The following is a 12,505-nucleotide window of genomic DNA, read 5'->3' on the forward strand; positions in this document are numbered from 1 at the left end:
TGTTAATTACAGGCTCTGGGAAACTGCTGATGAAATACAATGTACATTTTTCCTGAACTTCACCTTGCCATGCTCATTCTTGCTTAGAGCTCTTGAGGGAGAATGACAAATTACAATACCACTGCTGTAAATACAGTTTAACAAAGACTCTTAATCCAGTTCTTTGGGGCAACTTGACCTTGGTTGGTTTGTAATAGATTTGGTAACACACTATGGTAAATATGTTCTCTCACCTCTCTCCCACAGTATATCTTTAATAAATATGTCCCCCTCTCCTCCTCGAGTATTTCTTTAGCATATTCCAAACTACTCTGATAAACCTGGACTCAGATGTCACATAAAGATAAGCATGGCTGACACACGCCTCTTTCACCATACTTTAGTTGATTTTGATGGAATGCACGAAAAATATGCTTTGCCAGATAATCAGGATGCAAATTTGGAGGAGTGGTTGCACAGAATAGTCACACAGACAACAGGAATTTAGTGAGATTAAATTCAAGTGTCAGTAACAGGATCTGGCATGCTGAATCACATCTTCCTCCCAAACTCATCAGCACCTTACCAGTCCCACATGCTCATTAGCATTAGACACATCTTCTCTTCTTCCTCCTACACATCCAAGCGTCAACATTCCATCACTTTTCCCTCTATAACAATGGCAAAAATATAATCTTTCCTCTCTATTCCTACCAATGAAGTCTTTGTCCATGTCACTGCTTGAAAGTTTACCACATACCTACAACCCCAATTATTAAGCCTGGTAAAGAGTGAAACACGTGTGCTACATTCCCAAGCAACAAAAAGTTAAACCCACTGCAATTTTATGACAAAACAGTTCTTTTTTCATCACAATAGACAATACTATTACTTTCATTCGGGTCTAATCTGGGGGTTCTTTCACTCCGCACTTTCAAAACAAACACACACCCCTTGTCTCCAAATCCTTCCACAAAACATCTCTACAATCCTGCCTTTCCTCAGTCCCCAAAGCTAAAATTCCTCTTGCATCTTCTCCTCTCTTGCTTTGCCAAATGCAATCCAGCCACAGCAACTTTATTCAGAACACTGCTAAGAATCTTTCTGCCTTGTTACCCTGACAAAACATCTCATGATAAAATCAGTTTTAATATTTACAAACACTGAGGTTCCATAAATCTTTATTTTCTTTATTATTAAAATTATAAAATGTTTTCAACAATATCTGTGCAGACAGGCTACATTGATCTTTCACAGCCTTAATTAATAGAGTAATTAATTATGGACCATTTCAAAGGAGAAGTTAAATAAAATCAAACTCAAGTTTGCACAGGTGCTGAAAGTGTGAACTAGCATATCAATTTATGAACAAAATAAAAGCATTCCTCTAGTAACAAAATGAATGTTTTTATTTCCCTTATTTTAAAGGGATAATACAGTATGTGATTTTTTAACATACATAGCATGCTACCAAAAAAAAAAAACCACACACAATGAACAAGCTTGAAGAGTAATCTGATTGGCAGTTTGAAGCCATGCCACAATGAATAGTCATGCACATGTTAAAAATTGTTAGCCTCCTTTGATCTATGTGGCAGATAGTTGGGAAGGGGAGATGGAAGGAAGCCAATTCATTTTTTATTTGTTTTAGTGCACTTTAAATTAGGGATGGGATCAATATTTTAATTCAGTATTGGAATACCAAAATATGAATACCATCTAGAGCAGGGGTAGGCAACCTATGGCACGCGTGCCAAAGGCGGCACGCGAGCTGATTTTCAGTGGCACTCACACTGCCCGGGTCCTGGCCATGGGTCCGGGGGGGCTCTGCATTTTAATTTAATTTTAAATTAAGCTTCTTAAACATTTTAAAAATCTTGTTTACTCTACATACAACAATAGTTTAGTTATATATTATAGACATAGAAAGAGACCTTCTAAAAACGTTAAAATGTATGACTGGCACGCGAAACCAATCAAGACTCGGCACACCGCTTCTGAAAGGTTGCTGACCCCTGATATAGAGGGAAGGGCATATTGCTAGGGCGTTCAAGATATATTACAATATGGCTGCACCAACAGTTATGGCCTAACTTGCCATACACAAGCTGGTGTGAAAAGATGTATTGCACAGAGACTGGAAAATTCCAGTACCAGCTGCAAGAACTCAAATACAACAACTTTGGACCACCAAAAAAATAGGATAAAACAATCTGCCTCCTTCAGCATATCACTTTCCAAAAGCTGAAGACACCTGGAAGGGAGAAGACTACAGTCCTGGGCAGGGCCGGCTCTAGGCACCAGCAAACCAAACACGTGCTTGGGGCAGCACAATTTCAGGGGCAGCATTCCAGACACTTTGGCAGTTGCGCTCCCAGAGGGTTTTTTTGGGGTTTTTTTTTGCTTGGGGCAGCAAAAAAACCTAGAGCCGGCCCTGGTCCTGAGTGCTGACCTGGGAGTCCTCCTCATGATACTAAGTACCTATCTCAGATAGACAGTTAAAGGTGTCTCTTTCTATTTTCCAGCAATTCACATTGCCTGCTAGTGCACAAGGAAAAGACTATAGTCGTGTCCATCCTTTACTCCACCTGTGTTTGCAGTGTCAACTCCTGCTGTGAACAACAACTGAGCTAAAAGCTGATGGCTGGAGAAAGATCTGGCAATAAGTAACACAGAGACCTTCTCTTGGGTAATGACCCAAATCAGTCAACTGATTACTCCCTGAAACTGGGTACCTAACTAGTAAGGAAAAGCACATGCTTGTGTTTTAAAGATTGTCAAAGAGTTACAGTGTGTAACCTTGTTTTGTAACATGTTCCAATCAAGATTGTAGCTTTGAAGCTGAACAGGCTATTGTTAACTAAGATTGTAGAACACTGTACATGTGTATCATCGTTTATGATTTCAAGCTTCCTTTCAAGATCTAGGTGTATACAAATATAAGATAACACCAAGTGTGTAAGCTTTTTGAACTGCGTTCAGTCTACGCAGTCTGTCAAATGTAGGAGTTTGTCTCCGGTAGTTAGTGTTAATCTAATCCTGGGGCTAATATAATTGGAAAATAAGTTAAAAGGTTTGACTATTATAAATCCATTGGGACGGAGACCTTGGTAAATTGGCATGTAAGTAATTAACCAAATTGTCTTGTGATCTGGCTTTGTTTTTCCTCTGTTGTGTTACCACCACCAGAGATGATGATCAGTTGGCACAAGTGAGGCCCTATTCTGAGAAACTCTTGGTCAAAAATCTAAACAAAGTCACCTTCCCCAGACAACAACTGAGTACAAGTGTTATTTTCTATTGTGGTTGTGTAATTTAATTCTGAAAACCTGAATGGTTAATATGACCAACTTTCTGCTTTTCTGTTTACTGAATCATAGACCAATACTATTTTTGTCTTGTTATATATCCCATACTATTAACTCTGTTAAGGATAAAACTTCACCTTTGTGAACATAAAACATAAAACTCTAGAACTAAATTCTTAACTGAAAAAAAGGAGTTGAGAATTGAAGTCAAAATTAAAAGACCCCTAAGAAAGGTGATATGGGTTATCAGTTAAGCAGTTGCTTAACGAAGGCTTGTTTTATACCCTATCTTTCTTACAACACTTTACATACAGGGGTTTTCACACTAAGACCTAATCTACACTAAAAAGTTTGGCCTTATAGGTAACTGGCAAAACCCTCCAAGTGTATGCGAAGCTGATCCTGTTCCCGCCCTGCAGCCAAAAAAAACCAAAAAAAAAAACAAAAAAACAAAAAAAAGTTTTTGGCCAATATATATTATACCAGTTTGGTGAGCAAAATAAACTACACTGACTAAAGCACTTTTATACCAGTATATCTGCATTTACACTAAGGCTTTTAAAAGCCAGCATAGAAATGCTGCAAAAAACCACACACCTCTAGCTAACATTGCTATGCCAGCAAAAGTTTCTGGCCTAGAGCACACCAGTACTGGTGATTCCCACTGAAAGATGCCAAACATTTCAGGCTCTAGTTAACTACTCCCAAAGCCAGTCCCCTCTTCCCAAAAAGCATCAATAGGCTAACCTTCTCTGGGTTTGTTTGTTTAAATGAATAGAAAACATTTTAAATGTGTAATTTTTTATTCTTTGTAAAGACTTTTTGGTTAACATATTGCCATCGTTTTAAAAAATGAAATCTAACAGACATAAGAAAACATGCCAATGGCCACAAAAATGCCACCATATGTGTTGCAAACCTGAGACTATTTAAATCATTATTTGTTCATAAATTACAAATGCCTGTTTTAGACACACACAGTTTGTTTGTTTTTAAATGTGTCTAAAGAGACAAGGACTTGTTCTTCAAAGGAAGCTATTACAGGATGGGCAATTTTTGCTGTCCCCATATCAACTTGTATGCTATTTTGTCTGGGTTTTTTGGGGGGTGGGGTGGGGGGAGGGATGTTCTATAAAAGCCATACAAAATCCTGTACTCAATCCTTTAAAGCTAAAATACTTCTAAAGTGACCACGTGGTATGTTCAGTGGAGTTTATGGCTCAGACAGGCAAAGTTGTAAAGAACTTTCATATCTAAACAAGGTATTCTAAATTGCCCTATATCAATAAGGACTAAGGGGTCTTACCATCTGATTATTTGATAACTGGGACACTGTATAATAATGGGGAGGCTTGTGAGCTACTCTTATTTCTTAGATCATAAACAACCAGCCTTGCCTATACACAGCAACTATACAGCTGGTCAGAAGTAAAGTCACTTGAAACAAGTGTCACAGAAAATCCATGCTAGTGTGTGGATGTGGGGTCTCTCTCCATAGATTTGTGAAATTTCCCGGGTTTTCTTCAAAATTTAACGTATGTTCCTATCCTGAAATGTTATTAAATATCAACCGCAATTTCTTCCTTGACAGATTTGCTCCTTAGTTCTGTACAGCTAGAAAGCTATTGGAGACTGAGCTGGGCCAGACTTCTCTCATCCCATTGGGGTTCCACAAATATACCTGAGGGCAGAACATGGCTCACAGAAACACTACTGCTGTAAATTATATATGCATCAGAAACAATAGCTGTCAACTTTAGATCTCATATTGAGTTTGCAGGGTTAGCTATTAAAAATAATCAGATTATATTTTGAAAACAGAGTAAATTTGATACGGAAGTCACTAAAAGAAACAGGAATGCCCCAAACACCATTTTTACTGTTACTTTGCACTTAAAATGTAAGTTTCTAGTCATTCCAGTGGCTAAAAAGGCCTATTAAACCGGATTTACATTCTGCCTTGGTGAGACTGCACGTAGACATACTAGCTCTAGGAAAAGTCTTAACTGCCCCATTTTACATAATGGGTGTTGACTTTGTTACCTCATAATAACCATTTAAAACTCAAAATTAGCTATTTCACCAATGATAATCTCTGCTAGAGGTATCTAGATGGTATGCATCAGTGTGGCTAAATTAATTGAAAAAGATGTTTCACAGGAAGAAGGTAAATTTTAAAATACAAGTATAGAGAACGATGCATCACATATATGGTGTATCGTTAATCTCCCTCCCCCACCCCCCCCAAGTACTCTTGAAAGGAGGAAGATCATCTAAGAGCACTATAAACTTGCCAGGGGGAGGGGGATGGAAAGAGGTACAGGAATTACAAGGTCTCAGCAGGAAAGTTTTGAGGAAGAAAACCAAAGATGTCAGGGTTGAGGTTGTTTGTTTTTTAAAAAAGACAAGATTGAAATATATAAATTTTATTTAGAAGTTATTCAAATATATAGTTTTTGAAGGAAGTAGTTTTTCGTATGTGCTTTGGAGTTAATTTGCTTTTAAAATGCTGCAGATTTCTCCCAATTTCCAGTTGCCCTAGTTTTACATCACCCCTTACATATTGTACTAGAGAGAATAGTTAAACAGTTTCTATTATAATAAATAAAGGCTTAAAACTGTATTTTGCATGAACCATTTCCTATTCTGCTCTAATATCCTCAACTATTTTTTTAATTAAAAAGGTGAGATGCAGAGCAAAACAGATTTTTTCAAAGTTTTTTAAAATTAAAGAATTACTTGTGCATTGAAATAAACATGGATGTTTTATGCATAGAAAGAATGCTAAATAAGGTGAGGAAGAAATTAAATTTTTTTCTCCCCATATAATTTGGCCTACATTTTCAGAAGTGACTAGTACTTTTCAATGCCCAACTAGACTCACCTTAATGTGGCCTGAATTTCAGGAGGATGAGCGTTCAAGCACAATGAAAAGGCAGACTAGAAAACTGATAGCAGAAACAAGGATTTGCCAGAATATTTTGGAAACCTCCAGTTTGGTCAGGTTCCACTGTATTTAAAAAAACACACTCAGGAATAAGATAGATACTGACTACTCTTATATTCTAGCCCTGTTCTCTTCCCAACATTTTTAAAAGAGAGATTCCTCAGCACATGCTGTTCTGTCCCACCTGCCTCTCTCTCAACATACATACTGGCAAGTGTTCTTCTTGCTACACAACTTGTAAATTTACTCTCTGAATGAGATGGTTAAGGACTTGAGAATAGGGGGAAATTTTCCAACAAACAAAGCCATAGAATTAACTGAGGGATTTCCCCCCTCATTTTTATCCTTTTTATTTATTTAAATACAATTCCTGAGCAACTTATTGTTTCCATAGATAGGAATAAGTAGAATTTGTGGTAAAGAATTAAGTGTTTAATTCACTCATCAATAAATCTTACATTTAAAACATTACATAAACACACCAAAATCAATAATTTTGAAATTGTCTAATTCCACAATATGCCCCCCCTCCCCCTGCTTTCACAGATCTAGTTTTATCTATGAATTAATTTTTATCCATATCCCAATTTTTCGGTTCAAATCTGAGCAAGGCAGCCCAGTGCCTCTGAAATGACAAAAACACCACTGCACTAATTAGCAGCCAACAATGTGTCAAAATCTTGATTAAACCTCTGAATTACAAACTAGGAAGAAGGGTGTGTACCACCCTGCACTGATGATGTAGTACACAACAATTATATTAGCTACATCCTGAAAGCCCTAATCTGGTTACCAGCAGATAAAGACAGCTGCATTATCCTCTTCAAGGAACGGCTCACAAGAAATCCAGTGCCAAGAACAGTTCTTGACTTATTCTCCTTAGCAGCCTCAGAATCTGATTTGCAAAGCAATCATGCACCTACAATCACCTAAATATGTGAAATGCCTTCAGAAATAAGACACAATGTTGTCATCATGTTGGCACGCATTCCATACAGTGAAAATTGGAACATTTATGTTGTTTGAGATATACTGTAATTTTTTTTTAGATTTGCATTCAAACAAAAACACTGGAGAGCTTGAGACAACTGTCTTGAAAGTAAATAAAAACCCCTAATTCTCCCCCACATTCATTATGGTGATTAGAACTGTAAATGTAAATAAAATTATAGCTCAAAATTTAGTAACCACATATTTTAATATACCTTTCTGTTTGTATTCTGGAGAAAACTGCATAATTGCAAAAAACCTACTACAATAAGCCACACTGCCCACCAAAAACTCATTTTTGAAATACCAGTATCCCCACATAAAATTTGTAAGCTAAGCACCTTATCTTTACAATGTATCTATAGCTGAACTTTTATATCAGATATCGCTGGGTTTGCTTTTAATCAAATTTGAAGCGGATTCAACAGTACAGATTCAGGATAGTGAATTTAATAACTGTCCTCTGTATTTGTATAACATTTTCCAGAATTTTAGCATAGGTCTTCACAAATTGCAAATAAACAAAATCAATATGCCTACTGACTTAATGAAATATATTTCCTTCTCTTTGTTACAAAAGAAAAAAAGTTAATATTCTGTAGCATGAGGATTTAAAACCAGGATTACATATAGTTTCTACTAGCCTTTAGGCACAGGTTATCTAGAACACACAAAACCAACATGGCAAAATCTACATTTAAATTATTAAAAGGGATCAAGTTTACTGCACAGTTATGTTTTCTTTATCCTAATCATTCCACTATGCAATATCAGAAGACTGAATTCCTCATAAATGTATGAAGCAGTAGATTTAAGCAAGACAAACTGCTACATAATCATCCTACACATTGTTAATTGTATCTGACATTATTGCTCAAAGCTCCTACACAGAATGTCAGCTGTCTGCTTGAACAGTACTTCGTTCTTAGTTCTTGTGTTAATGACGAATTAATTTATACAGAGAAGAACTCCACAGCCACCCCCAACTCTGTCAACCTGCATTCATCATAGAGCTAAAAAATTCTTTAGCCTTGTTGAGGGAATATGCTTATTTGTTAACATGCTCCAGCTTGTGGCCCTGAACTATAAGTTACCACAAACCATTTTTAGAATATGAATGAAAGATATCTTACATGAAAAACAAATATAATTAAAGGTACGTCACATAAAAACCTGAGTGAAACTGTTTACAATCTGTTGAGTTCCATAAATAAATCCATGATCTTTTTCTGAGGAAAATAATGGAGCTTGCCGGTGTTACAGAAAAGAAGTAAAACAGCAGTGTTTAAAGGTCAAAAACAATTTGCATCAATGGTGGGGTGGGGGAAGTGTCCCTCATGCTCAAGAAAAAAATAAATTTAACAAGTGTAACTGGAATAGTTTTTCTTTTATGTCAATAATAGACAATATTTCTAGAAATATAATACAGCAATTTTAACGGCTATTCTGATTGCAATACTTTACAGCTACTAGCTGAAAGGGTGAATATCAAAAAGCTCAAGTCCTAAAGAAAACTTTCAGGGTGACTTAGAAAAGGAGAACATCTCTTTCAAGATTCCCATGTAGACGTTTTAGCAAGATTAAAGTATAAGCTTGTCTTCTAAGATGATTTTTTTAAAGTATATATATGCATGTTCACACACAGAACCACATAAAATATTTAAATTAAATTAAAATTAATTAAATTTAAGTATTGAGATTTAAAAATTTATTGTAAGTCAGATGAGTCTTTTGAAAGTCTGCCTGAACAATCAGAAGGTGGTTACCAAGGCTATCCAGTTATACAATCACCTTAGGAAAAATTGCAAAAGTAAACAAAGCCAAGCTATGCCACATTCTTATCCACATGCACTATATCTAATCAAAGCATAACCAACCTATTTCATTTGTCTTGTAATACTGGACCATTCATATTGGTTTATGTAACAATGCTATTATAGCTCAAGAAAATACAACAACATGCCACTTATTTCCTGTATTTATATTTTAGCTCTAAAAGTAAACCTTTTACTAATACTCTAAAATATTGGTTAGATTATGTATTTTTCTTTTCTTTTTTTTAATTTTTTTTTTAAACACACTATATTCAGCAGATGTTAGCCAGTTCTGTTAAGATAAACACTTAGATAATAGCATTTTTTCTATTTGTTGGATAGAAGTGCCAATACAAAATGCACATGGGAAACATTTAACCTATTTAAAATAACTATTCCAATTACAGAAAATGCCACAGAAGTCCAAAGACCTGATTTTAAAATAAAAAAGTTTACCAAAATATTTTATTAAGGTTAATATTTTTAGTGTCTAAAGAAACCCTTTAGGTGTTTGTATTATCCTTGCATAATGGGACTTCAGCTGATGCTAAGCACCTCAGGATAAGATGTCAACCTGTATACTGAAGACTTTGCTGCACTTAATATGGTCAAACCTTGCTTCAAAAGAATCAGCCTTTGCTCCAGAAGCTGTCTTCTCACTATAAAGCATTTGGATATTTCCCCATCATTTACATACACATGACACATCCTCTTCAGCCACATTCCCCACAACCACCACACAAAATAATGACAGACTTAAGTATTTGGCTTGCAAATCAAATTGCTATGCTCTATTATATCAGTTTAAATACACTGCAAATGGCAAAGCTACAAAAAACAATTAGTCCACAGAAAACATGCATTAATATTTGTCCAAAATATTTTAAAGATTAAAAGATGGTTTCAGCCAAAACAAACGTACACAAAAAATGGATCTGTACAACCATAAAATCTTACTCACCATCCCCAACAGCCATTATACAATTTAGATGCTACTGGGAGCTTTCTGAATGAACCAACAGATCAAGTAACAGCAACTATATGAGTGACTGTATGTGCCTGCGCCACCCTCAATCCAGTGCAGCATGAAAACAGAGTACTGTGTGACCCTGTCAGATCTGCAGTTCTATGCTGCAATAGCCAACAGCTGCTACACCATTTCAAAATACAAGTCCTACCTCTTGCAGAAAACTGCTTTCAATCTAGCATATCCAGTATCATTCTATCTTAAACAGTAATGGTGCACATACTGGTAGATTTCAGTTCTTTTTTTCCTCCTCTTTACGAAGGGTCTGGCCTGTTTTTTATTTAAATAAATCTCTCATAGCCAATGAACGTTGTCCCATAGAAAGCATTTAATGCAATCATCAAAACACAAGGCATGTGTTCAATAATCACTTTCTGCATCTACTCCCTAAAGATCCCTTTGCAATCAGTGACCATCACATGATCTGATGGATTATCTGATTTACATCTTTTAAAAGGGATTCTTATCCCTTTATAATTATCCTTTACTATTTACAAATAGAAAACAAGAAGCACACAAATAATAATATTCCAAATCTTCTCGATTAACCTCTTATTGTCTAAAAAAGCTTTCTGATTGCTGTAAACAAATCACGTCAAAGGCAGTCTGTCAAAGGCTTTTCTGTGTGCACAAAGCTGTGTCACATTAAGCAAGAATTGCTTCTGGTGGAGACAGAGACAGAAATTCAATTAACTTTGCAGCTGCAGAGAGTCTGTAATATACCTTTTGTCAAAAAGAAACAACAGTTATTTTCCAGTCCCAAAAAGATAGACAAGTGCTTCCTAGCAGGAAAGATCAAAAATGTATACAAATCTGCCTTCATGCAGAAAAAAATATAGCTATTTGTTTCCTTATTTACAAGAACGCCACTTCATACTACTCAACTACATACAAAGAAAAAACAATCAGATTTACACATAAAATTTGTGCCCAAAAAAGTGATACAAGGATCTTCTAATTTGATATGGAAGTCCCTTTATTAAAATAGGCATTTTTAAGAAGACAACTTGCAAACTTTTTTTTTTTTTAAGAAAAGGGCTTTAAGAGATAGATGCACAATAATCTAATTATTTGGGACATTCAAATCTACTTGAAACTTAAGAAAATCTTTCCCTTTCTTTTCAAATGAGACCTGCAACAAATCACTCATTCCCACTTGATGCATATAGACTGCGACGGTGTCACATCTACAGAAGAAGTCTGCTGGAAAACTAAGCTATTTCCACTTACTTTCCTTAGTTATTTTTAACATTCTTACATTCCATATTACATAATATAAGAATACAGGTATAAAGAGTGGAATAGTGTAAAAAAGTCATAAATGTGTAAAATAGTTAAAGGTACATGATCTAGATTTATTTATTTTTAAAACTGACCCCATCAACACCCAATTTGTTTCCTATGGCATGGGTAGACACCCCTAAAAGAAGAGGTGCTTCAAGTGCAAAATGCATTTAACTATGGAATAATTTTAAATATCTCAAATAAGAAGGGAGGGGCACTCATTTGCTGAGGACAGTTCTGAGCAATTTTAATTAAAATTATATCAGTGAGAGGTGCAGGTGTTCAGCAACTCAGGGAGGAAAAAAAATTCAGGCCAAGGTTTTTTTTTATATTTTGTCACAGGGTTATATTTCCCTGTCTCAGCCAATGTCTTGCTGATCAATAATTTTTTATGCCTAAAACTATTAGCTAGCTAGGACAACAATGAAAACTAAAAATCACATGACTACCTCTTGGCCACTTGGATTGTGTTTGCTAGTCATAAAATGAATGTAATAATTTATACCTCACATATAGCCATGACATTCTCAACAAATGCCCATATTTCCCAAACCTTTATATAAATGTATTTTGTACCACATTTGGGAGCTTTGCCAATATCAATTACATCAATGCTTCCACAGCAACTATACTTACAGGGAGACAATAGCTGAGAGAAATTTAAAGGAAAACATTAAAAATAAACAAAATAAGTGGCAAAGCAAATATTTTTGTGATGTGGGATACTGTGAAGTTTTTACTGTCACTTGCTTGGAAAGACCTATATAACTCATCCATAGCCTCTCCACTCATAATATCTGTCCTAAAATTGTGATACAAAAAGCTTTAACACACCACCTCATACTATCACATTTTATTTTTTAAAAATGGGCATTATGAGTGGAGACATGCTATTAAGTGGGATAACTGCAAAGATTGTGTCTAGACAGCCAATTCAGATTACCCTCAAATCATTTCACCCACTGAAGAGGAGGGGAAAAAAAACCCAACTTAATGTTCTCTATTCTAATTACTTTTACTTTAATTCCCTCTTCCCAACATTTACAATCCTGTAGACTAGAAGTCTGTCAGATCCTCAAAGAAATCATATTTACAAACCTCAGCCAGCAGAACAAGCGTTCTAACAGCTCTAGTGTAGCTGCCACTCCTGTTTCCA

The 12,505-nt window shown here is 35.6% G+C and overlaps 1 protein-coding gene across 50 annotated transcripts in view; it reads right to left on the bottom strand.

Moving 5' to 3' along the window:
• The window catches only part of CLASP2 (cytoplasmic linker associated protein 2), a 286,598-nt gene that overhangs the window by 200,427 nt on the left and 73,666 nt on the right, over positions 1–12,505 (bottom strand). Inside the window, exon 1 of one of the 50 annotated variants that reach the window (XM_065587168.1) lies at positions 10,000–10,301. The exons of 46 other annotated variants lie outside the window; for them this stretch is intronic. In XM_065587168.1, the coding sequence (XP_065443240.1) occupies positions 10,000–10,015 (16 nt within the window). In that variant the 5' untranslated portion in view covers positions 10,016–10,301. Of the gene's footprint in view, positions 1–9,999; positions 10,302–12,505 lie in introns of those variants that run through there. 3 more of the 50 variants (XM_065587169.1, XM_065587170.1, XM_065587171.1) reach the window with 3 other exon arrangements.

The sequence above is a fragment of the Chrysemys picta genome, chromosome 2, assembly GCF_011386835.1.
Source record: "Chrysemys picta bellii isolate R12L10 chromosome 2, ASM1138683v2, whole genome shotgun sequence".
Lineage (NCBI taxonomy): Eukaryota > Metazoa > Chordata > Testudines > Emydidae > Chrysemys > Chrysemys picta.